Below are 25,165 nucleotides of genomic sequence, written 5' to 3'. Positions count from 1 at the left end.
CTTACCCTTCTCTTCTCCAAGCCTCACTCACCACTTTTTCTTCTCTGACTTCCACAGACCTTCACCTCTACCCCCTCTCATAGCACGCTCACCTTTTCCTGCCTGCGCTGTAGGTATTGATATGCACATACAAGTCCTTTCTAAATTCTAAGCTTCTCAAAGGAAACTCCCCGTGTTTCCGTTGGACACTGTCCTGCTTTGAGAAAATGCTCATGACGTGTCTGGAAGAAAAGGGGGCTCACTTCAGCACCCTCCTATCACGAGTTTCCAGTTAATGCCTTCTCTCCTAAGATCCGTACAAGAACTTAAAAATGGAAATGTCTGCAACATATTCCCTAGTTTATCCCAGAAGTAGTTCCTGACCAAAATGAGAAATACAAATGCCTATCTAGCCTAACATTTCCTATCAATACAATCTTATAGCAGTGAATAGCCCTGAAGTTTTAAGATGAGAGCAACATATTTGTCAAATTAAATTAAGTGATGCACACATATCTGCATTTTATTCTTAGGAGTTAAGTTCTCCTATAACAGAAAGTAAACAAATCTCCAGATAGCAAATTAAATAAGACAGATCTTGTTTCACTGTATTTATAACTCAGTAGGACAAATCTTGCTTCTAGATTGGGTAGTCAGTATTTTAAATGCCTCCAAACTTATAAAGTAGGAGTGGTTATTTAAGAACAGTTAATCTGACTCCTTTATTGTGAAGTTTCACTGAGTCACTCTCCCAACCACTATACGTAGAACCACTTCTCTGTTTTAGGCTTTTGTGCAAGATTCTGAGGATACACAGTTGACCCTTGAACAACATGATTTTGAACTGTGTGGTCCACTTATAGGCAAATTTTTTTTCTTTTACAGTGCAGTACCGTAAATGCATTTTCTCTTCTTGATGACTTTATTTTATTTTTTTATTTAAATTTATTGGGATGCCATTAGTTAATAAAATTATTTAGGTTTCAGGTGTACAATAATACATCATGTGTATATTGCATTGTGTATTTACTATCCAAAGTAAAATCTCTTTCCATCGCCATATATTTGACCTCATTTATCTTTTGCTACCACCCACATCCCCCTTTCCTCTGGTAACCCCATCCCCCTTTCCTCTGGTAACCACCATACTGATGTCTGTGTCTGTGAGTTTTTGTTTGTCTGTCTTGTTTGTTCATTTGTTGCTTTCAGTTTATATCCCACGTATGAGTGAAATCACATGGTTCTTGATATTCTCCATCTGACTTATTTGCTTAGCATGACATTCTCAAGATCCATACATGTTGTCACACATGGCAATATTTCACCTTTACTTATGGCTGAGTAATATTCCATTGTACAAAGGAGCCAAAAATGTACAATGGAGAAAAGAAAACCTCTTCAATAAATGGTGCTGAGAAAATTGGAAAGTTATGTGCAAAGGAATGAAATGACTGCTGTTTGTCACCAAACACAAAAATTAACTCAAAGTGGATCAAAGACCTAAATATAAGATCTGAAATAATAAATTACATAGAAGAAAACATAGGTACTATTTTATTAATTTGACCTCAAAGGCAAAGGAAATAAAAGCAAAAATAAATGAATGGGACGATATCATACTTACGACTTTCTTAATAACATTTTCTTTTCTCTAGCTTACTTTATTGTAAGAATATAGTATATGACATATAGCATACATAATATGTGTTAATCGACTATTATTGTTATCAGTAAGGCTTCCAGTCTACAGTAGGCTATTCGTAGTCAAGTTTGGGGGAGTAGAAGTAAACACGATTTTTTATTGTGCAGAGAGTCGGAGCCCCTAACTTCCACATTGTTCAAGAGTCAACTGTAATAGTGACCAAGTATGGTAACTGCCCCCACAAATCCTACAGTCCAATAGAAGATCAGAAAGTCACTATTCAATAATGATACAAACATCTATAATTTTCACATCAGTTCCAGTCTATGTGAAATCTTCGCCTTCATTCTGCTATTTGCTTGAGTTGACACTATGGAACTCACTTATGCATAATGGATGTAATTATGGCCCTTTTCTGTCGTGTCTTTCTGACAGACACAAAGTATTTCTATTGGAATGGTAAGGAGTTACTCTTATTGAGACGATTAGCTAAGCAAACATATTTCCATGCGGGGAAGATCCAGGACAAGGTAGATATTCCTTCCGCGATATTCCTTCCGTGCTACTTCCAGTTACATTTTATTTTTAAGAAGCAAGAAAGGCTAATATATGCGCATCTGATGTGCAGCTTCCAAGTGATACAAATCTCATCTTTCCTGCTGTGTGGCTGCTTGCTTTTCCTTACACTTATTTTTCCTTTTTGTCATTGAGAGGTTATGACAACATGAGCCATATTGTATTTATAAACATCACGTGTTTCCTTGATATGGCTTGCAGCTTCTGCCAGACGGAACACATGGAAGAAACATTTCTCGTTAGCTCAGCATTGGTTTTACTTATGCCGATTTCCGGGACAGGAAAAATGCCTTCCTACTCAGATTTAACTTTCATAGAGTAGCAACAAAACCTCTGAATGTCCGTGAAATAGTTTTAACAAGGGTGGATACTGCTCCTTTAAACCGCATATTTTGACTAAAAGCTTCCTTCTGTGAAAAAAAAAAAAAAAAAAAAAAGAACACACACAAAAACCTCAAGCCTTGCATTCAGTCACCATAAAGACAGGCAGCGCTGGAAGCATTCGAGAGACGGGTGGTGTCAAGGTCTCTGCGAGTCTAGAAAGTTTCTTCTAGAAGAGAAAGGTTCACGGAAGATGTAAGGTAAGAACTGTGTCTTTGTAACAGCAAAGAATTTCCAGAAATTTTTGTCGTCTGCGGCACATTCCCTTGGTTGAGACAGGTCTGCTGTGTTTAAGTTGATTCAATGAGGAATTGACACTTCAGGGTTTTATTTTAACTGTATAAAGGGCACTTCTTTGTTATTGGCAATAGTCTTTTAAAAAATCCGTTTAAATTACATTGGGCTGCCTTCAGTCAATAAATCTTGTGATCTAGTTTCTGCTGAACCTTATAATTTAGAAAAGGATTTAAATAGTCAACATTGTTTGCTAGTACAGATCTCATCCGTTTATGTGTTTTGTGACAGTTTTCAGTGTTTTTACGAAGATGCTCACTTGCATTTAGTTTCTGAGACAAATATAGAGAATTTGAAGGCGTGGTACAAATAGGGGGTGGAGTTTAATATGTGTCCTTTAACAGTCCAGGGAAATTTTCTTGTTGTTTTTTTTTTTCCTTGTATAAAACATTTTAGATTTTAAAATAAAATCTCTTGATTTTATCTTGATTTTTACATTTTAAAAAGAAATGTCAATTTAAGCTTTATGAATAACATTAAAATCTTCTACAGTTTTGACATATTATAGCATATATATAACATAATAGATATATTTTGTTTCTATTGGGTTTAATAATTGACTGAAAAAAGACTTGACAGAAATTATATTTACTTGAGAATAACTACTCTGTCTTATTCTTGCACTAGTTAAATCACAATGTTTTGCATTTATTTCTTTTAAAGAAGTTTAATAAGAATAATGTTCTATTAAATCAGTCTGTTTCATTTTAAAGGTACATGTGAGCAGGGATCAGCTTATGAATAACTGTATGGGTACCGTTATCCCAGTTTAGAGATGAGTTCATATGCATGAGAAGTTGGTCTAAATTGTATGTGTTATTTTATGTAGTCATCGTAATAACTGTTTGGCATAGGTGCTATCGTGCCTATCTTAAGATTGGAAAACAAAGGCTGAGAAAGTTTAATAACAAGATCACCCACTAGTAGGTAGCAAAGTTGTGATTCAAACCCAGGCCGGTCTCTACAGGTCTTGTTTTAGAATCCGACATTGCACAGCCTGACCGGGAGCTAAGAGCTCCAGGTCTGGAGTCAGATACAGATAACTCATCTTGGAAGTAATGATGATAAATAAGTAAGTAATGCTTAATTGTCATCAAGATAAATTATTTAGTACAATTTTGGATATTTTTTTAAGATCTGTAGCATCCAAGACCTAGTGTCACACTGGTGGTTATTCAGGGACCTGGTTACAACTTAGAGTGAAATGAAAACAGTGAATGTCAGATGATGTGGGATAGCCAACAGCACTGTGGATAAAGGGCTGTTTCCTTCTTAGCTTCCTTCTTTGCTTCATGCGCTGTGCACTCATAAAACCTCTCGTGGGACCAGGGAGCTTCTTCGCGAGCTTGATTTGGAAGTGAGGGAGCATCTTTGAATGGAGACTGCCCGCCTGTGCCCGCCTGCTCTCCTTTTAGGCCTTAGAAAGAGGTGGACAGGAAGAACATTGAAGGTGGAGGGCTCTGGAGTCAGGACAGCTAGCGAACCGACTCAGAGGCAGGGACTGTTGCTTGCCTCGCCCCCTCCGGAAGACTGACACATCCACTCAGCCGCAAAAATGTCTTTGTGACTTGCGCTGCGAAGTAATGACTGCCAGCGGCACCCACAGGGGATGCGGCTGCTCATCGCGGCACTGCCCTTGGGCTCCAGGATCTAAGCAGCTTGCTCCAACCCCATTTCTGCCTAAAACCTGGGGCTGGCTAAGCAACCAATGCAACTGAATGTGGACTGGAACCCGACCTTCCTCCTTCAGCAGCCACTGGGGTGAGCTCCTGAGAGCTCTGTGCCTTGCTAGAAAGTTCAGGAAAGGTTAATGCCACACTTCAGCTTTTTTATATCCAAGCCACACCCTGTTTCTTGGCTCATAAATACAGATGTTAGCAGAAATTGCCTTTGCCTGCGATCATATGTCCTGGTATTTTCCGGTTGTATCCCTTGTACCTACGTGTTGTTGTTTTTTCCCTGGGGTTGTAAGACTCCTCTGTGAGTCCCCGTCAGGGCAGCTTGGACTGTAGGAGTGCATTTCCTGTTATATCAGTACGGGCTCCCTCGGGGCCCAAGATCCTACCCTGCATTGGCGATCCCTTTGCCTGCGTGTGATTTGCAGGTGTGACACTGTCCGCTCTGAGGAACTGGGGCTGGCTGCTGTGCCCAGGAAATACACCTGGCCTGTGTTGTTGGTGCTCCCTGAAGAAACAGGCCTGGCTTGTTTGGGATGAGGGTTTTGGAGGTGGAAAGGACTTACACATCATCTCTCACCACCCTTTCGCTGCCAGTTGTGGCTCCGGAGGCTAGCATGGCTGGTGTGACTTGGTGAAGACCACAACATAAGGAAGTGACAAAAATAGGGCTGGATCCCAGCCCCCCCCCCTCCCCCCAGCCTTTTGACCATTTCCAGGGCTCCCCTCTTTTGGTTCTCACCCTCTCAAGGTTTATTTTCTTGATCGATTCAGGCAAACACTATACAGTTGACTTCTCAGCCGGCCATTGTAGTCGCTGAGCATAGCCAGCTTTCACTTAGTGTCCAGACAGCAGCACACCGCTGCCGTGTGGCCAGAGCTCATTGGTCAGAAATGCGTGAGCCAGGACCAGAAAGAAATGGGTTTCTCAACTAACCAGATTCATATCATTCAATATGTTATTGAAGGAGAGCAAGCCATCAAGACAACTGAAAAACAGCAGCTGCTTCAAATTATGAGATCCGTTGAATAAGATAATATTGACTTTAAAGGGTTGTATAGTATCATAGTGTTGTTTTCAAAAGTCGGCCTCTTTGCTAAGGCTCTGACAATAACTCTGTTTGAAACTTTAATGTGTTACCATTCAAACTACTTCCAAAACTGTTTCCCCCTTGGAGCCAATGATTTTAAGTGGCACATAGAAGAAACAAGTTTTTAAATTTTACTAATTAAATAATGATGTATTAACGAGAATTGGAAAGATAAGCAGTGCCAAGAACTTGAAAGTTCATGAATAGTATTGCTTTGTCACAATTAAATAAAAAGAAAGTCCATTTAAAATTGATTTAAAGCATGATAGTACATTTGGTGTGAGGGTCTGGCAGAGCGAGTGACAATATCTTGTCATCAAGTGAAGTGTAGAAATCCAGGCTTTATGACAAAGCCCGAATTGGGTGTTCACAGAGGGGCAGAGTTAACCATTATTAAAGATCAGACCACTGGAAAAAATGAACCATTTGGATGTCGGGGTCAAACCGAATTCTTGCTTAAGTGTTCTCAAGACCTCCAGCATCTTGGTACCTGGCACAAAAGAGGAGCTGTTTCCTCGGCCACTTTCGTGCGGATGGTTTGTTTAAGGCCTCTCCGATAAAAAGTGCGGCCGCCCGGTGTGTCATGTAGGCCGTGGGTCCTTCCCCTTGTCCAGGAAGCTCTAGCACAGTCCCAGGCCGATTCCTCAAGTACAGAAAGCAAGTTTCACTCGGTTGATCGACTCATGTACTTGATTTCTTTCTTTTTATGTTTGTCTTTTCCTGTGAAATCAAAGGTCATGCTTTCCCTTCTTCTGATTTAACTCTTTGAACCTGTTCCTTTCCATTTGCCCTTGACCTAGTAGGAAGAGCTGCCAAAGAAAAACCCAAACATAACAATGTCAGCGATGAAGTAATTCCCAAAGAGCAGGGGCCCGATCTACAGGGCTGAGGCGCAGTGCGTGCTTTTTCTGAAACTCGCCTCTGAGGTGTGAGGCGCACAGCCAGGCTCGGGAGCTGCGCCTCGTGCCATTCTTTGTCCTCATTCTAAGGAGGAAGGCACCTGAATAGGACATGCGGTAGATGGTTGACCCATCAGCCTAGAGACTGAGGGAACATTCTAGGTGCATACCCGCAAAGTGGATGCCATTTTTGCTTGCTTTAAAAGCAAATCTAAAAATATATTTCTTAGCAGCTGTGTCACTGCAAAACAAAACAAAACAAAACAAAAACAAAAAACCTGCTCCACTGCAGCACAAGCCACTCATAGGTATCTCCAGGGCTCAGCTCTTAATGCTTCAGAACTTGCTGCAGGTTTCACTGTATCTATCTAGACCAAGGAGCCTGTTAGCCTGAGAGCTGGGAGAACCTCTGCATTCTCGTGAAAATGAGAAATGCGCCACTATTGGCAACCTTCGGCGATAATTATGTTAATCTGGCCATTTTAAGACTGAAATATGGTGCTTTAAAATGTGTCTGTATTTTTATTATTTCTAACAATGAGCTGGAGAAATTGAGTGAAATGCTAATAAGCTTCTATTCAGTACCACTTTGTGACTACAGCATAGCAATGAGTCAGAGGTGGTATTTTGATATTTTTAATTTTGGCAGGGAATTTTGATCTGCAGAATTTTACTCATATACATAGTACATCTTACTATAAAAACTACCAAAACATTTTTATATTTTAAAGCAGATACAGTGAATATCTGTATTGCAAGTCCATCTTGGCATATATGCTCAATAACAAACATTTCCATTAAATCACTACACTTTGCTATACATCTGCGCCTGTCCCCCCACAAAAGAACAGCAATTATTTTTTGAGCACTACCACAGATACATGGTTTTCTATCAAGATCGAAGGCACACAGATCACGGTTTTTGATACAAATATGGGACAAGACTAGAATGGACAATATAGTGAAATTCTGAGCGCATTCAAAAACTTATCTTTAGCAAATTGGTTTTGCCACCTCCTCACCAACCAAAACTTTTATTCTGTTCACAGGCAAGTGATGTCACAGATTCTCTTCGCATTCCTGAAGACAGGTTCTCCTGGGAGATAAATTGGGAAGGGAAGGAGATGTGTATAATTGCCCACCATGAATTTTATAAATAATTGATATTGGAATGTACTTATCATATCAGCATAAAGTGGATGGGAAGTCTTTTAACCAGCCTGGCCTGAGTTCAGAGTTGCCAGTTCATTTGGGAATGAGAATGGGTAAAAGCACCTTCTTGAATGTGAGTTCATAGCATATAATTGGGCGTTTTTCTCAGGATGATGCTTTGGAATATTACAGCACGGCATTCAGAATCTCCATTACTTCACGAGCTCTTATATTTCCAAAAGAGAGTGTGCCATTCTCTTTACCCTCCTGTGAATATATTAAAGTGGCTATTGTCTTTCTATTTGTTTTGCTCTCACGATTCATTGAATGAGCCTATAAATGTTTGTTGGTGATTTTAATAATAACACATTGATCACCCTTTTCTGCATGTAAAGTCATATATGAATAAGTTAGCTCATGTGATGTCCACGGCACCAGGAGGGTAAGAATAGAAGCTATTCCTGAGCCAACTTAGCACCGAACCAGAGCCTCGGGAAAGCTCAGTGGCAGGACCACAGTCTCGGCAGGAGACCACGCTGAGCAGGTCCCAGGAGGAGAACTCAAGCCTCTTCATTCATAACCCAGCGCTCATCCCTCCACACCCCGCCTTGGGCATCAAGGTGGGGAGGGGTACTGACGGAAGAGGATGATTAACCCTTTTTTAAAAAATTGGAAAGAAATTTGTAGCTTCAGCACATTGAAGGGGAAGTTGAGAGCTGAGCTTCAGTAGAATCAAGCCGTCATCCTGCCCTGATTTTAAGGAACTCCCTTTGTCTGTTGATTGACCCCTACCTTCCTATCGTCTCTGGGAGAAACTCTGCCCAATGTTGCTTTTCAAAGAGGAGAAGGAAAGGAAGAGAAAGGATAATCTAAAGAAGGAGGAAAAAAGACTGCAAGTTGGGTTGGGGGGGGGGGGGAAGGGGGATACATGCTACTCTGGGGTCAGCCTGGAGCTTGTTTCTCTTTGCAGTGAGTTGGAAGTTCTTGCTGCTGATCATGAACTTCCAAAGGCGCTTCACAGATTCCAAAGCATTTTCTTCGCGTGCCTCACCTCCTGTGTGGCAGGGATTCTTTCCTCTCGGGGGCAGTGACTGGGGGGGACAACTAGACCACCTCTGCTCCTTTGCTGGAGGCGGGCGTTCTGTGATATGGAGCGTGACTTCTTTACATGGAGTCACTGGACTGGCGGCTGTCTTGTTTTCCCTCCTAAGAGCCTCCGTTTCAGGAGTGCCCACAGCCTGGCAGTTTCTTCCTGGGGACGCAGGGCAGCAGCTCTTATCTCTGAGGAGGCGGCTCCTGGCAGCACCAGGACCTGTGGGGAAGCAGGGACTGGCCCGTGCTGGCTGCACTGCCCAGCTGCCTGTGCAGGGCACAGCAGGGCGGGCAGAGAAGCGTGCCACATGCCAGGCCTGGGGGATGCACGCCTCCCGAACTGGCTGTCTTTGAGACTGTTATTTATCCAAATAAGGAGAAGCAGTGGTTTTGCTGACCAGCTCGGATTTCTGAGCCATGTCCGCTGGCTGGCTGGCTGGCTGGCTGGCTTGATATTTGAACTGAAAACACAAAGGTATGCCTTTGAAATGGAGCATTCTTGTGGGGGTCACGGGTATCCTGGAGACATCATTTGGAAGGCAGTTTCTCCCCACATTTGTAGATAACAGTAATGTACTCTGGTCTACTTTTCTCTTGTACTTCTTGCTGCATTCAATACAGATGACTTTGTTTAGGTATTTCTGGACCTGATTTTAGACGGAAATAATACCTATCTTAGCAATCGCTGAACCATTGCTTTCCTTTGAAGAGTGTTCAAGGAAGGTCAGGCCTCTGCTCTAACTTCTTTAAAAAAAAAAATTCTTTATTGTTTAAAGCAGCGGTCGCCAACTAGTGGCCCTCGGACCACTGGTGGCCCATGAGATCCGAAAGGTTAGCGGCTGCTGGTTTAAAGTATTATATATGTCTCCTTTTCCCCCCATTGACCTCTCCCCAGCTGTTCCCCCCCCCCCCCCCCCCCGCCGCCGCCGCCCCAGCACATGCCCTCACCCCCCTACTGTCTGTGTCCATAGGTTATGCTTAAATGCATGCATACAAGTCCTTTGGTTGATCTCTTACACCCACCCACCCACCCCCCTTCTCTCTGAGGTTGGACAGTCTGTTCGATGCTTCTCTGTCTCTGGATCTATTTTTGTTCATCAGTTTATGTTGTTCATTATATTCCACAAATGAGTGAGGTCATGTGATATTTATCTTACTCTGACTGGCTTATTTCACTTAGCATAATGCTCTCCAGTTCCATCCATGCTGTTGCAAATGGTAAGAGTTCCTTCTTTTTTATAGCAGCGTAGTATTCCATTGTGTAGATGTACCACAGTTTTCTAATCCACTCATCTGCTGATGGGCACTTAGGCTGTTTCCAAATCTTAGCTACTGCAAATTGTGCTGCTATGAACATAGGGGTGCATATATCCTTTCTGATTGGTGTTTCTGATTTCTTGGGATATATTCCTAGAAGTGGGATTACTGGGTCAAATGGCAGTTCCATTTTTAATTTTTTGAGGAAATGCCATACTGTTCTCCACAGTGGCTGCCCCAGTCTGCATTCCCACTGCACTGACTTCTTAACACTAGAGAGCAGGATTGTTCTGGCTCTTCATGGGTCCTTGCTCTGGTCTTTGACTTTGGGTAAGACACTTTAAGTCTCTGGGCCCCAGTTTTTTATGTGTGTTTTTAATCCTCGCCTGAGAATATGTCTTTATTGGTTTGAAAGAAAGAGGAAGGGGAAAAGAGAGACAGAAAGAGAGAGAGATCAACGTAAGAAACAGGGACCAGTTGACTCCTGTACACACCCAACTAGGGATGGAGCCCACAGCCTAGGTATGTGCCCTGACAGGAAATCGAACCCTCAACCTTTTGGTTTATGGGATGATGCTCCAACTAACTGAGCCACCTGGCCAGGGCTGGGTCCCAGTTTCTTTATTTGTAAAGCGGGGATTATAACATTTACCTGGTGGGATTGAGCTGGGAATTAAATGAGGAAATTCTGGAAAGCATTTGGTAAACAGGAAGTTTCCAAAAATATGAGTTGCCTTTCCCTATTCCCATCTTCTCCTAGCAGATTTAGTTGAACATTTTTACAAGTAAAGAAATTCTAGGTTAATTATAATTGCCACCCAAAGCTTAGTAAATCAGCTGAATGGACATTTTGATATGAGCTTTCCACTTCTCTAGAGAGACGTGCTTCTCAAAGAACTGTCCCTGGACCAGCAGGTCAGCAGCACTTGGGGACTTGTTAGAAATACAGATTCTCGGGCCCCACCCAGACCTGCAAAGTCAGACACTCCGAAGTGGAGCCGGTGATCTGTGTCTTAGCAGGCCCTCTGGGTGACTCTGATGCATGCTGAAGTTGGAGAACCACTGTCCTAGAGTAAATGGCTCATTGGGTCAGAGATCAACCCATTGCCCCAGGACACTAGGCACTCCCCCACCTCTTGTCTCTGAGGTGTCTTACTTCCTGCCTTGAATACCTAAGAAAGGAAACTCTTTCTTACCTACTGAAATTCTTCTCTTTATTTATGGACTCACATTTCACCTCTTCAGAGAATTATTTCTCAGCTCTTCTAGCCAGAAGAATGTAGATCCCAAGAGTGTTTGTCTGTTGCACTCGTTTGATAATCGTCCAAGTTATTTTTGCTTTTTTCTTATTTTGAATATTCATGTACATGCCTCAATTTTTTTTTTTTCCTACTAGAATGTAAGCCCTTCGAAGGTAGGTATGAAGTCGTACAGATCTTTTTTTCATCATCAGCCTGAATCCTGGGCTTTGCATATGTAGTGGCTATTCAATAAATACTTTGTGGACCCACAGAATGTTACAGTTGGAATAGGCCTTGGAGATAGTCTAGATCAGACTTCTTGTTTATATTTAAAAACCTGATGTTAACACCTGGACCAGAGTGCAGTTTCCTTGATTCCCTGTTTCGTGTTCTTCCTACTTCACCGTGCTGCATTGACTGCAAAGGGACACCCTGGATGGGGGCATTGGGGGCCACAGACTCCAGCCAAACTCAAGTAAAACAGATGGACTTTCAAAAGGTATATTCATTTAATTTATAAACATGGAGCCCTTTAAATTCTTTTATAACTAGTGAGAATTGGGAAAGTTGAAGAGCCCATATGATTACACAACAAATAACATCTATTCCCAGTCTTACACGAGAGACTTTTCCCAGTTCACTAACTCGGTATACCTGGGATACCCAGGGAACTTCTTTTGGCTTCAAAAGTTGCTGTTAAGAGGAGAACAGGTGGCTGTTCTGAACCCAAGAAGAGTTGGCACCTGGACTGTTTTGATCTGGATTTCCATCATTGTTTTTTCATGTTGGTTTTGAGGGAAAATTGAACTTGGTGGATTTTTTGAGTTATTGTCCCTCAGTGTTATCCTTTGGAGCTCTTCCCTCACACAACCCTTTCTCCTTTTGACAGACTAGCTGATATTGTTCAGCCAAGGATCAAAATAATGGCACAACTAAAAACACCTTTCATCAGAAGCCATCCATAACATTCCCTTTAAAATGGGTTCTGCTGACAGAGCTCACGGAGTGTTGTGTGTTTGTTCTATTACCTCATAATGGCACCAGCACATATCCGACTCCAATCAATATAAGAACAGAGCAGGATGCAGGCAATGGGGTGATTCCAGGGCCACTATTATAACCCAGGTCCACAGAGTTGGCTTCAGAAAAGCTGTGCAGAAAGGAGGAGCCGTGCAGGCGAGACAGAAGCCACCTGAAGGGGTTAAACCTACCAGGCATTTGATGCTAAGAAGCTGAGCCTGCTTGACGCGTGAGAAAGGGTTTAGAGGAACCAACGGAAGCCTTGAGATTTGAGTAGTAGCCACATTGTGAGAGGACAGTGACAAACCAAGAATAAAGGATTGTTTGTCCTCTAGCTTGGCATCTACCATTCATCAATTTGTTTATCACTATTTTCTGCAACAGTCTCTGAAAAATACCTAGTTTTTAAAGCTGCAGCTATAAAGCATAACATTCTATATAGATCATCAATTTGTTGCTTAAGTTCAGATATGTTGAAGATATATCATCAAACTAATATATATTTTTTATTCTGACATCGTGGTGATTATCCTAAAGGTATATCATGTTATATCAACTTTTTAAATTTGCAACATAATTAAGTTGATCAGTTTCCCTAACAAAAGATAAGAGTGACAGAGGACACAGGGATGGAGATGTATGCTTCTGTTAGCGATCCAGCATCTCTGAGAAGTGTGGTCCAGGAATGTCACCAGTAGCAGGATTGGGGTCATAATGGTAACAAGTATTAATCAGATAAGGCCCAGATATTTTATCCCATTAGTAATTTGGTATCTGTGACTAATGAAAACATCTATGTGTACGTATACATGTACTATGTGTATATATACATACTTATATGTATATCACTAGTGATGAAATCATATATAGTGATAATTACTGACACATAATATAAGTAAGTATAACAAACTAGAGGCCCGGTGCATGAAAATTCATGCACTGGAGGGGGGTCCCTCAGCCTGACCTGCCCCCTCTCACAGTCCAGGAGCCCTCAGGGGCAGGAGGCGACCCGGGGATCAGGGGAAGGTGATGCTCCATCACGCCTCTGCTGCTGCCACTGCCGACAGTGCAAGCATCGGCCGGCCCTGGTTACCTGAGCCTCAGGCAGCCCTGGGCAGCTGGGCAGCTGCCAACCGAGGCTTGCCTGCGCCTCGGGCCGGCCCTGGGCAGCTGGGGAGCTGAGGGGACTAGGGAACTCCAGAGGCATTGCAGCATGCCTGCCGCCCTTGCGGGGCTGAGGGGACTGGGCGCCGCCATCTTGTGGCTGTGGGCACTGCCATCTTTGAGGGAGGGGCAGTCAATTAGCATATTCCCTCTTTATTAGATAGGATAAGTATAATAAATACTAATATGTATATTAGGTACATACAATATATAATTAATTCTATAATTAATATAACTAATTTTGAGGCAGGAAGATAAAACCTCCTAGTAAGTCAAGAGAGTATCTGTGTAATTGGATCCTAAGCCCACTGATATGTCCCAGTTATTCTTTCCTTTGCTGAGAAAACCTCAACCTGTAAGTGAAGTAAATGAGGTAAATCTCCAATAGAGTTCACCACGCTGCACACAGAAGGTCAAAACTCAAACAAACCCTCAGTAATCCCAGTAGGGAAGGCCTTGGGAACACAGTTCCTCCCAGAGCAGCTCCCAGGTCCTGGAGGACACACCGTGATTTTACACTTGAACTCGAAGGAAGCTGTGGCCCAGTGCCTGGCTGAAGAAGGGCATTCTGGCTGCTTCCCTCCTTACCAGCAATGGGAAGTTGATCCCGGTTCTCAGCTCCTTGCACTTCCATTTCCTGCCCATCAGATGGGTATTTCTGAGGCCCATGAAATGAAATCACAATTGAAAGCACTGGGTAAGCTGCAAACTGCTGGATGAATATCGTGTGTGTGTGTGTGTGTGTGTGTGTGGCCAAATACATCCTTTGTAGAATAAGAAATGTTATAAATAAATAAATATAAATATATTATATATTGCAGAATGTATGTTACCAAGTTAAACAGGAGTTTAGAGAACTGTCATAAAAGAAAAACGCAGCCTAAGGAACTGAAAGTTATATTTGGGTGACAGAGGTGACTTGCTACTAGCAACAAGTCTGGAAACACCGAAGGGGATTCCTGTGTATAAAAGAGGAGTGTCCATCCAGGAAATGGATGATGTGCCGAAATGGAGGTAACTAATGAGAAGGCGCTATTTGCACCATCTGTTGCAAGTGGTAGAAAGGAGATATCATTTTACAAACTGTAACTATTTTAGGTACAAAAGGAGGTTGTCCTTGGCCTGGATAATACAGGAGTATCCCAACAGAAGATCGAGTATCAGTGAGAGAAGAACATTTTTCTTTTATCTGTCCTGCAGCTTGACACTCTTACAATCGTGCCTTGGAAGTTAAATGATTTATTTAACATTACTTTACTCCGCGCCAGACAGGTCTTGGATCACCACTGGACACAGTGCTAAGGCAGCCAGGGCCAGTACTGGGGGGCTCCGCGGAGTTCCCTGTGTCAAAATGTTTGTGGAAACACGCTTATCTCAAATGTAGCCATAAGCTAACCACTGACTGGGCCATTTCTTTCCTGAGAATTAAATAATTTTGGCAACAGTCCGTCTCATGTCTGGGAGACATTCCATTTATGATCAAATGCAATATTAAAAGGTTCACTAGTACCTCGCAAATGACCATCTTTCCAGTTTTAACAGTGTAAGCAAGATGAATTTGACATTTTTTTAACATCACAATCACTTCCCTTCATAATATCGTCTTAATGTTGATATGTACATTTTAGTCCTTTAACATGGGTAATTTTTTCTTAAAGCCAATCAAGAAATGAATAAGAATGGGAAATAATTTCTCAACACCCTTAGCCTTTCCAGAGCATAAGAAGTATTTCTTTTTGAGGTAATGCTAAATTGACCAGCCTCGCCCTTCTTAATAGTAGCTCAAAAGCAGTGCATTGCCTCCACGTTGCTAAAGTGCCCGCCAGTAAAAGGAAGCGGGAGGCTGAGGAGTAGCAACCTGCTGGAAGAGCAGGTTCACAGAGGCGGCAGGGTCCCAAGGATGGGCCTGCGGAGGAGGGTCAGGTGAAGTTAAGGCCAGCGTGGGGGGGGGGGGGCGTTCGTGGGGGGGTTGTGGTGACTTCGCCTGTGAAACCCCTTTGCTGGAGAGCCCACGCCCCTCGTGGGGCCGGTCCCGTGTGCGCCAGGATACTGCTTAGATCAGCTCCTGGGGCTGCGCTCAGATAGGGCACTCCCCCTCCTCCGAGCGAGCTGCGTGCTTCTCACTAGAGAGCACTTCACTCATCCTGATTCACCGCAGGACTGGGCGAGCTTTCAAACGCCTGACGGTGAGTTACTGCTCCGGTGATGACGGAGCCTCCGTGTGCTCCGCAGACCCTGCCGGGAGCACTTTGCAAGTGAGATGGTTCTGGACCTGGAAGGAAGGAGGAGGTGGGAGAGGTGAGCCAGCCCGTCTCTCACCTGGCGCCCACGGACTCACGTGGTCACGGGGTTGACAGAAGCCACCTGCCCCTAAAGTAGCTGACATGGACTACCGTGTGGAGCGTGGCGTGGGTCACTGACACGGCGAGCTGAGTGCTGCTGTTTCGTGGGGAGGGGCCGCGACCCGGACTCTTCGCTCGTGTCCCCTCGCACAAGCTGCCCTGCACGTGTACACCGCGGGCCAATTCCTGCAAGAGCCTGAAGGCTGGATGTCGTGTGTGTGCCAGAAACAGGGTCTTTAGGGATGTGCCGGGGGTGGGCTGGCTCACGGCTTAATCAGACAGACAGGGCGAGCAGCCCCCGCCTCCCCCTTCCTGGAAAGCTCGCGTTGGACGGAGGAAACGAAACCTGCAAATGCACACCAGATGCGGCCGGGGCTGATAGCGCGCTTCCCATACTCTGCCGAGAAATAACAAGCTCCTGCTGATTAGATTAAAAATCAAAACAAGGGTTTTCACATTCCTTCTTCTCTTTTCCGACCTCTTAGGTGGCATCGGTTACAACCACTCCGTCCAAATATTGTTTCTAATGAGACATCTTAGGAGGGTGGCGATGTCATGTGCTCCGTTCCCTCCCTCCTTTAATAACCGCAGAGCGTCTCGATGGCCGTAAACAGGGGTTTGAGAGAGCCTGCAGTGCTGATGAAAATGAACTTGAGCGATGTCATGGAATTCTTTCGGTCAGCAAGGACAACCTCTAAAAGCCTTGAAATGTTTGAAAAAATGTGCAGGCTGCCCAGAGTGTGGTCATGGGGGCGTGGCCTGAGGCCACGGCCTTCGGAGGGCCTCTGCTGGGTTCCCACTCGGGGCGCTTTCCCTTGCCCCCCCCCCCCCCCAGGGCTCTGCAAGCTCGCAGACTAGCAGAGCCTACCTGTGAGCTAAGGAAACGCCTTCCTCCTCCCTCAGCTCTTGTTAGCCATGTGTCCATGCCTGTGCTCCCTGAGCACCGCGCAAGTCCCTTCTTGTTGGGAGCGCACGTCCCTGCGCCTGTTCACCTGGAGGAGAAGAGCCAGACTGTGGCGGCCTCGGGAGACTACCCGGGCCTCCATCCCGCTGAGGGGGGCGCAGAAAGGCTCTGGTTTCCTCTCTCGAATCCCCTCGTTGCTCAGGCGTTGGCTGGCCCCGTCTATCTTTTCCTCTCCTCCCGGGTACGTTCCCCGCCCGGCACTGCACCGGACTGATTAATGGCTGCTCCCCAAAGTGCAGCTTGGTGAGCGAGGCTGGTTAATGAATAGACAGGCAGCCTCCTCCCTCGCGTTTTCCCTCCGGTGTCATAAACCAGGGGAATTGGCTCACGTTTCCTTCCGTTGCCAATCCAGGGACTTCCAAAGTCTTGGCAGCAGCGCAGGTGTGGGGTGCTGGTCCACCCAGGTTTCCTAGCAGCTCCCGCCCTGCACGGAGCGCTGACCTGGGAGCTGGTCCCCCGGGGTAATTAGCCCGTGGGTTCTCGGATGGTTTCCGTTGGTGCTGGCTGCTTGGGTGCTGGTTTTAATGGTCATGTTTGCTTTAGTAAATCTATTTTGTAATGTTTCCTCCATTGTTAACCCATTTACCTAGGCCTCCCAGAGTTCATTGGTTGGTGTGTGTGTTTTCCATGTAAGCAGTTGTTACAGGACTGAGTCACCCAGCCGGAGCCGGTGGTTGGATGTGGGCTGAGGTTATTTAGTGACTGATTTCCAAGGGGAGGAGACACTGGCTTATCCTGGGGAGGAGGACTTTTTACCCATGCCCGTGGCAGCTTCTCTCAGAAGACTGAGTAGAGCAAAGATGGTCTTTACTGGTTGGGAACACAAGCTGGGGGACGTGTCGGGATCTGTGTGTTTTGTGATTTCTTCTCTGAAGAGAAAACTCTAAAGTATCCAAGTGTGGAACTGAGGATTTAGATGAAGCCAACAAACAAAGGAATCGTGTAATTGGGAGCTGAGCCAATGCGATTTCTCACGGCGTTAGTTGTACAGGTGATTGCCTTAAGAAAAAGTAAGTGGCTTTAATTCTTTGTCGGTGAAAGTCTCATAAGAATCCTCTTCAGTTTTGCCCGGTTACTTCATTGTGTAGTCTGACTGAGTGGGATGTTTACAAATTCTAGACTTGAAATGGTGGAGCTTGAAGTAAAATAAACTGTACATAATATTCCCTTTCTGCAAACAATATATGTATTTTAAATACTCCACAAAGACATGATTACATGAGACAGTTCCCAAAATGACTTGAAATAAACATTTTTCAGGCCACATTTTTTCCCCCAGAAATAATTGTAAGATGTTTCCCCCTCTTATCCTACATTCAAAAAATTTCTCAATGAGTAATATTTGATTTAACTTACAGTATTAGGGGGAAATACAATTTGGATGTATGTTAGGGTTTCTAACTCAAACGTTAGACAATTCATTTGATACTGCCCCAGATTTGTTTCTGGTCTTTAGGAAGTTCAGGCCAAACAGCAAATTGAGCTGGGAACTGTGGTCAGGGACAGCAGCCTGAGCCGGGCCCAGGGCTGGGATTTGGGGGAAACTATGCTGTTTACAAGAACTGGAAGGACTCAACCCGGAGACAGCAGTGGTTTGGGCAGTAATGGAGAGAGGGAGAGGCGATGCCCAGCACAGGAGATGAATGATGGAGAACCGCCTTGTTCATCCATTGCCAGTATGCAAGAAATGACCATTCTCTCTGTCTGGGCTGAGGTGCAGGCAAAGGGATATCTGTGTTGTATTCTGGTAAGGTGTTAAAAAAAAAACCTTCACTTTTACGTGTAGGTCATCCCTTTCCTGATGAAAAATGAAATTCTTTAAAGCTGACATAAAGACGTTACTGTTGAAATCTTGTGGGGCAAAAGTGTCAATGACATGACATATCCAGATACGTTTAACTTACTAAGAGACGTGAGATGACAGAGTAGTTTAGTGGCATCAGAGAGATTGGTGGGAAATTAGGGATTCAAGTATATTAAGATGCATAGTAAATCTGTGTGTGTGTGTGTGTGTGTGTGTGTGTGTGTGTTTTGCTTATTTATTTTACCTTAAAGTTTAATATAATTTTCTCCTGAAAGGACTGACTTTGAGTACTAGTGCAGGAAAATCCCAGTATGTATTATATAATGCCATTTCTTTATTCATTTGCCAATAAAGCAGTTAGAAAAACAAAACGAAACTGGGTACTGATTCTAAGAAGAGATCTCCATGAGATCAACATAAGAGGCTTGGACTATTTAAAATATGAATTATAGAATCTTAGATATCATCCTAGTTCACTCAGACTATGAGTATCTCCTGGAATCTATAAAGTCCACTTTTTATCAGAATAGCCAATAGTCTCCATGGACGATCACCCTGAAGACTTGAAAAAGATTCTCTCTTCTCATCTCCCCATCCATACCTTCTGCCTCATCCTGAGTGGGTTGCCTTTGGTCGATCCATATCCTTTAGTGCAGTGGTCGGCAAACTCATTAGTCAACAGAGCCAAATATCAACAGTACAACGATTGAAATTTCTTTTGAGAGCCAAATTTTTTAAACTTAAACTTCTTCTAACGCCACTTCTTCAAAATAGACTCGCCCAGGCCATGGTATTTTGTGGAAGAGCCACACTCAAGGGGCCAAAGAGCCGTATGTGGCTTGCAAGCCGCAGTTTGCCAACCACGCCTTTAGTGTATGAACCCAAGTTATCCAGTTATAAGGATTCATTCTGGTTGTAGGTTTAAAACATTCCCCACGACATAATGGGAACATCGTGTCATTCTCTCCTTGGGCTCTATGTAGAGCCAAGGATGAAATTATCAGGGTTCTTTTTTAGAACTCAGTCTTGGAAAGTCAGTTAGCTTGGCAAACCAATGCAAGAATTCTGCCAAAGGCTTTCTTTCAACCTCTAAGTCACTCTCGCTGATGGAGACGTTCAACTTTGAATTACCTCTTCTGCCATAGCTGAATGCTGTATTCACCTGCACTATGCATAACTCAGGTGGACAGTGATTCTCCCAGGAGCCCTGTTGGATGATGGCAAGGTAATTTTGAAGTGGACAAGGCAGGAGTGATACACAGCATTACCATTAGGTACATGATACTGATTGCTTGTGGCCAGGATCCATCCTCCTTGGCTGAAGTCCCATTCTTGGTTGCGTGGTACCCATGCAATTCTTGCTACTGGATGTTAAATATTTTGACTCATCACCTGCATTCCCAATACGAATGCACTGCGTATTAGAATTGTTGTTAACTATTACATTTCTTTCTGAATTCATCTACAAATGACATCAAGAACATCTAATGATATTTTTGCATATTTTATTTTAAAAGTTAGTTGTATGATGTACCTCTGAACCACTTCTTTTCACCTTACCCAACATGTTTTTAAAATACCTATATAAAAAAAATAAAATAAAATGCCTATGCAGGCACCCTGTTGTTTTAAAAGAAATTTACTCAACTTCTCATGAAATAAAGTTAATTTCATATTTTTCTTTCATTAATATTCTTTATCCTTCTAGACAGTTCTGTACTCCTCGGAATCTTGATGTCTCTTTTTACTCTATTGCTTAGAAAAAGGGGGGAAGTGTTTGATGAGTATTAATTGGGGTCAGGCTCCCCCAAATCAAGATGTAATATGAAGCCAGGTAAGAGGGAAAAGAACAGGGAGCAGTGACTAACGTAGTTAGGATTTCTGTTTATCTTAAGTGGGTTCTAGACGTCTGAAACCCCCTTTCGTTTTTGGAATTAAGAATAAGGATAATAGTGCCTACCATTTATTGCACCTGATTCATCTTGAGCATTGTTACGCTTTCTACACAGTGGCGTGTCTGAATCCATGTGATAAATTGATCTTTGCATTCATTTGGGTTGATTATTGCGTTGTGTGGTCTGATTGCGTGAGGAATTTGGCCAGACACGCCCTGCTGGCTGAGCCACCATTCCTTCTTGTATTTGATGACCTGTGAAGGTCTGCTTTGCTCACCACTAACCCAAACCTTTCTTTCTTCTTTTTTATTTTCCAATTTGTTTAAAGACTTTATTTCAACAGCTGTTACAGCTTATTAGTCATCAAAATGATCAGTGGATGTGTTATAGTTTCTAGGCCGTAAAGCAGCTTCAATTGCTGAGTGACTGCCACCAGACTCCCCCGGAAGGCTTTAGACTTTCAGTTGGTAGTTAGTTTCTTTTCATTGAGCCGTAACTTGTGGAAGGTAGAGTGGGAGAGGTATTTATAGAGGATCCGTGTTGCTCTGTTGCAAAACTTCTGTCAGGTGGCTAGCCTAGCCATTCTGGAATGAGAATTAGGAATGCTCTTAAGCAACTGAGTCAAGTGGAGTGATCAGAGAGAAGACCGGCTAGGCCTTGTGGAGCTGACATATGTGGATCCCAGCCTTCAGCTTCAGCCTGGAAAATGGGGTGAGGACAGCTTGAGGATACCCCAAGTTCAGTGTAGACGGGGAACCAACTGACCTATTTTGGTGGGACTGTGTGTGTGTGTGTTGGGAGGTGGAGGGCATGGAATAAAGTTGTAATTGCCAGTGAGGAGCCTGCATACTCTGCCCCCCCAGAAACAGTCTCCACCCCGCCCCCCAAGAGGGCTGAGAAGCGAAGCCAATGGTGCTCAGATAAGGTAGCCTGAAAGGGCTTCTTGTGGTTGCTACATATTTGCACCTCGCTTGCATTTTTTATTGGTCATTCCTATTATTAAATCTTTCATAACATGTGAAACTCCTGGGACAGGGGTTCTGCACTGCTGGATCTTTCCGGAGACAAAATAAGGAAGCTTGGGAGTCCTGCCCTTCTTCCCCTGCATTCTCCTCTCAGAGCCATACGCAAGAGCTCCCTCTTAAGGGTAGGAACTGGGGGCTTCTTAGAGCTGTATGCTAGAATAATGCCTGGTTCTAAGCAAGTGCTTGGTAAATACCGTTTCCTAAATGAGTGAGTGTGTAAGATAAGGCATTGGTATGTATTCAAGGCACTGGGCTCTGCTTTATTTTCAACCTTCTTCTGTTGCCTCTGCTTTTTCTTTTCTCTTTTCCCATCACCCACACTATGGGTCTCCCAGCTGCTCATCTTAGTTCTCATCTATTTGAGCCCACCTCCTCTCTCCTCATCCCCCTACCTCACCCATCCCCAGTCATGTATGCCTTCCTTGTCTGTCACATCCCCAGAAGCCTGGGTGGGAATGTGGGCTCCTGTGACAGCACAACTAGAACTTGAAGGGTGGACTTGGGAGGTGCCAAGGCCGTTTGTCCCTTCCCTTAGGTCCATTTGGAAAATCTCCTGGGCTTTGACGAAAACAGAAAGTATCAAATCTTCATATCCTGAATTAATTTGTATTTTTTATTCTTCCCCTTGGTAAACACAGCAGTGTAATTGCAAACTAGTTTTCCCTTTCCCCATTAAGTTGATTCCTTCTTCTATTGAAATATATTTGACATATAACATTATATTAGTTTCAGGTGGACATATGTGAATATTGAGAAAGGATCACCAAAATAAGTCTAATTAACACCCATCGCCTCATTAGAGTCACAATTTTTCTTTCTTGTGATGAGAACTTTTAAAATCCCTCTCTTAGCAACTTGCAAATATACAGTACAGTATTATTAACTATAGCTACCATGCTATACATTATACCCCCATGACTTATTTATTGTATTTGTTATTTTAACTACAAGTTTGTATCATTTATATCTTTAGGCCACTTTTACCCACCCCTCACCTCTTGCCTCTGGCAACCACCAGTCTGCAGTCTGTATCTATGATTCTTGAGTCATTGATTCTTTTTTTTTTTTTAACATATTTTATTGATTTTTTACAGAGTGGAAGGGAGAGGGATAGAGAGCTAGAAACATCGATGAGAGAGAAACATCGACCAGCTGCCTCCTGCACACCTCCCACCGGGGATGTGCCTGCAACCAATGTACATGCCCTTGACTGGAATCGAACCTGGGACCTTTCAGTCCGCAGACCGACGCTCTATCCATTGAGCCAAACCGGTTTTGGCGAGTCATTGATTCTTTAGTCGTCGTTTCTTCTAAAGGAGAGCTAATGGGAGACCCTGTGGGAGTCCCTGCTCTCCTAAACTGATGGTAATGACACAGCCCGGAAGTCCCTGCTGCCGGAGCAGGAAGTACTGGGCTTACAGTGGCCAACTCCTGCTGGCTTCTCGTCATCACATGGCAGCCCCAGAGGATGCACTGTTAGGATTCCTTCTCCCACCGTGCCTGGGATTCCCTTCCCTCTCTCTCCCTGGCCTCCAGTTGCACCCTTATCTCCTGGATCATTATTTTCTCCCAACCTCCAGAGCTCAGTTTCTCAGAGGCTCAAGTAAGTAAGGAGATGGTGAGTCAGAGTGCAACTTCCCTTCAGGTTTTCCCTAAGCACGTCCATTTCCTCTCTGGCCCGGTCACTAGACTGTGCAAGATGGGAAAGATGCTTACTATTTTCCAGGGCTAATACTAGAAAATGTGCCCAGAACAAGTTTTAGGAAACACAATTTTAGCGCTTTTAATACATGAGACCAAATTTATTCAGTGTCTCTAAGAAGCTATTACCTCAAATTTTAAACCACTGCACAATTTTCCCTCCAAACCCCACAACGCTGAGTTCTACATCAGATGTATTTGGTTCCTGTGGCTGCTGTAACAAAATACCACAAATTTAGTGGCTTAAATCACCACAAATGGACTATTGTACAGCTGTGGCGATCGGAAGTCCGGATGGTTTTCACAGGCCAATAGCAAGGTGTTGGCAGTGCCACTCTCCCTCTGGGGGCCCCTGGGGAGAATCCACGCCCTTGCCTCTTCCAGCTTCTAGACGCTGCCTGCATTCTTTGGCTCACAGCCCCTCCTCCACCTTCAAAGCCAGTGATACCATCTTCCAGGGTTTCTGACCCTGCTTCTGCCACCACATCTCCTTCCCTCCCTCTGACCCTTCTGCTTCCCTGTCACATATAAGGACCCTTGTCATGGCAGTCCGCCCACCCGAATGATCCAGGACAATCTCCCCATCTCAACATTCTTAAAGGGGGACATCTGCAAAGTGCCTGTGCCGTGTAAGGGGCCATAGTTAACAGGGTCCCGGGATGAGGGGTGGACATCTTACAAGGGCCCTTATGCAGCCTCCCACATCAGGGAAGCCACACGGCCCCTGGGGCTTCTCTAAAAAATGTGAATATCAAAGGACATTTTCTAACTGCTTGTTTTATTTTCAGATGCAGAGAGAACTTGTTTATGCAAGAGGAGATGGCCCTGCGGCCTCTCGACCTGGGTCCACAGCTCACCCCGCCCATGCCATTCCAAATTCTCCGCCCTCCACGCCCGTGCCCCACTCCATGCCTCCCTCCCCATCCAGAATTCCTTATGGGGGCGGCCGCCCGATGATGGTCCCCGGCAACGCCACCATCCCCAGGGACAGGCTCTCCAGCCTGCCGGTGTCCAGGTCCATCTCGCCCAGCCCGAGCGCCATTCTGGAGAGAAGAGACGTCAAGCCCGACGAAGACATGAGCGGCAAGAACATCGCGATGTACCGAAATGAGGGCTTCTACGCGGATCCGTACCTGTACCACGAGGGGCGGATGAGCATCGCCTCCTCCCACGGCGCGCACCCGCTGGACGTGCCGGATCACATCATCGCCTATCACCGCACCGCCATCCGCTCGGCGAGCGCGTACTGCAGCCCGGCCTTGCAGGCGGAGATGCATATGGAGCAGTCGCTGTACAGACAGAAGTCCCGGAAATACCCGGACAGCCACTTACCCACTCTGGGCTCCAAAACGCCCCCCGCCTCTCCGCACCGCGTGGGCGACCTGAGGATGGTGGACATGCACGCCCATCACAGCGCCCACGGGGCCCCCCACACCCTGCAGCCTGACCGGGCCTCGCCCAGCCGCCAGCCCTTCAAGGAGCCGGGCACCCTGGTGTACATTGAAAAGCCGCGGGCCGCGCCAGGACTCTCCGGCCTTGTGGACCTCGGCCCGCCTCTAGTGGAGAAGCAGATGTTTGCTTACAGCACCGCTACGATCCCCAAAGACAGAGAGACCAGGTAAGGGGGGGGCGGGTGGCCAGGGCGGGGGGCTGTGCCCGCGTGTTGTTGAGCCCGCGGCTCCGTCTGAGGTCAGACCAAGAGAACAGATGTCAGCTGAGCACCGGCCTTGGGCGGCGTGCCCTGAGGATGCTGCAGCGGGCTCAGCCTAGGGTCAAAGGCCATCCTTGTCTGCGACCTCTAAATTGTTGGGGGTCAAGTGAGGCAGACCCACGGCCCTGCTCAAGGAGGGCAGACACAGCAGGAGTGGTCAGTGCAGGCTCCTGAGCGTGGTCAGACCGCGTCATCCGTAACTACATCTGCATAATCTGGAAGAAAATTGTGGTTAGCAGAAACCATTCAGACCAAGAAA

At 44.9% G+C, this 25,165-nt stretch overlaps 1 protein-coding gene across 6 annotated transcripts in view; it reads left to right on the top strand.

Annotated features, from left to right (window-relative positions):
- The window catches only part of KIAA1217 (KIAA1217 ortholog), a 307,064-nt gene that overhangs the window by 217,500 nt on the left and 64,399 nt on the right, over positions 1-25,165 (top strand). For all 6 annotated transcript variants that reach the window (XM_054725735.1, XM_054725738.1, XM_054725732.1 and 3 more), the window contains one exon: positions 23,984-24,813. In XM_054725735.1, the coding sequence (XP_054581710.1) occupies positions 23,984-24,813 (830 nt within the window). Of the gene's footprint in view, positions 1-23,983; positions 24,814-25,165 lie in introns of those variants that run through there.

Source organism: Eptesicus fuscus, chromosome 2 (assembly GCF_027574615.1).
Source record: "Eptesicus fuscus isolate TK198812 chromosome 2, DD_ASM_mEF_20220401, whole genome shotgun sequence".
Taxonomy (NCBI): domain Eukaryota; kingdom Metazoa; phylum Chordata; class Mammalia; order Chiroptera; family Vespertilionidae; genus Eptesicus; species Eptesicus fuscus.
Note: the sequence above shows the minus strand (reverse complement) of the source record. Positions and strands in the feature narration are given on the sequence as shown.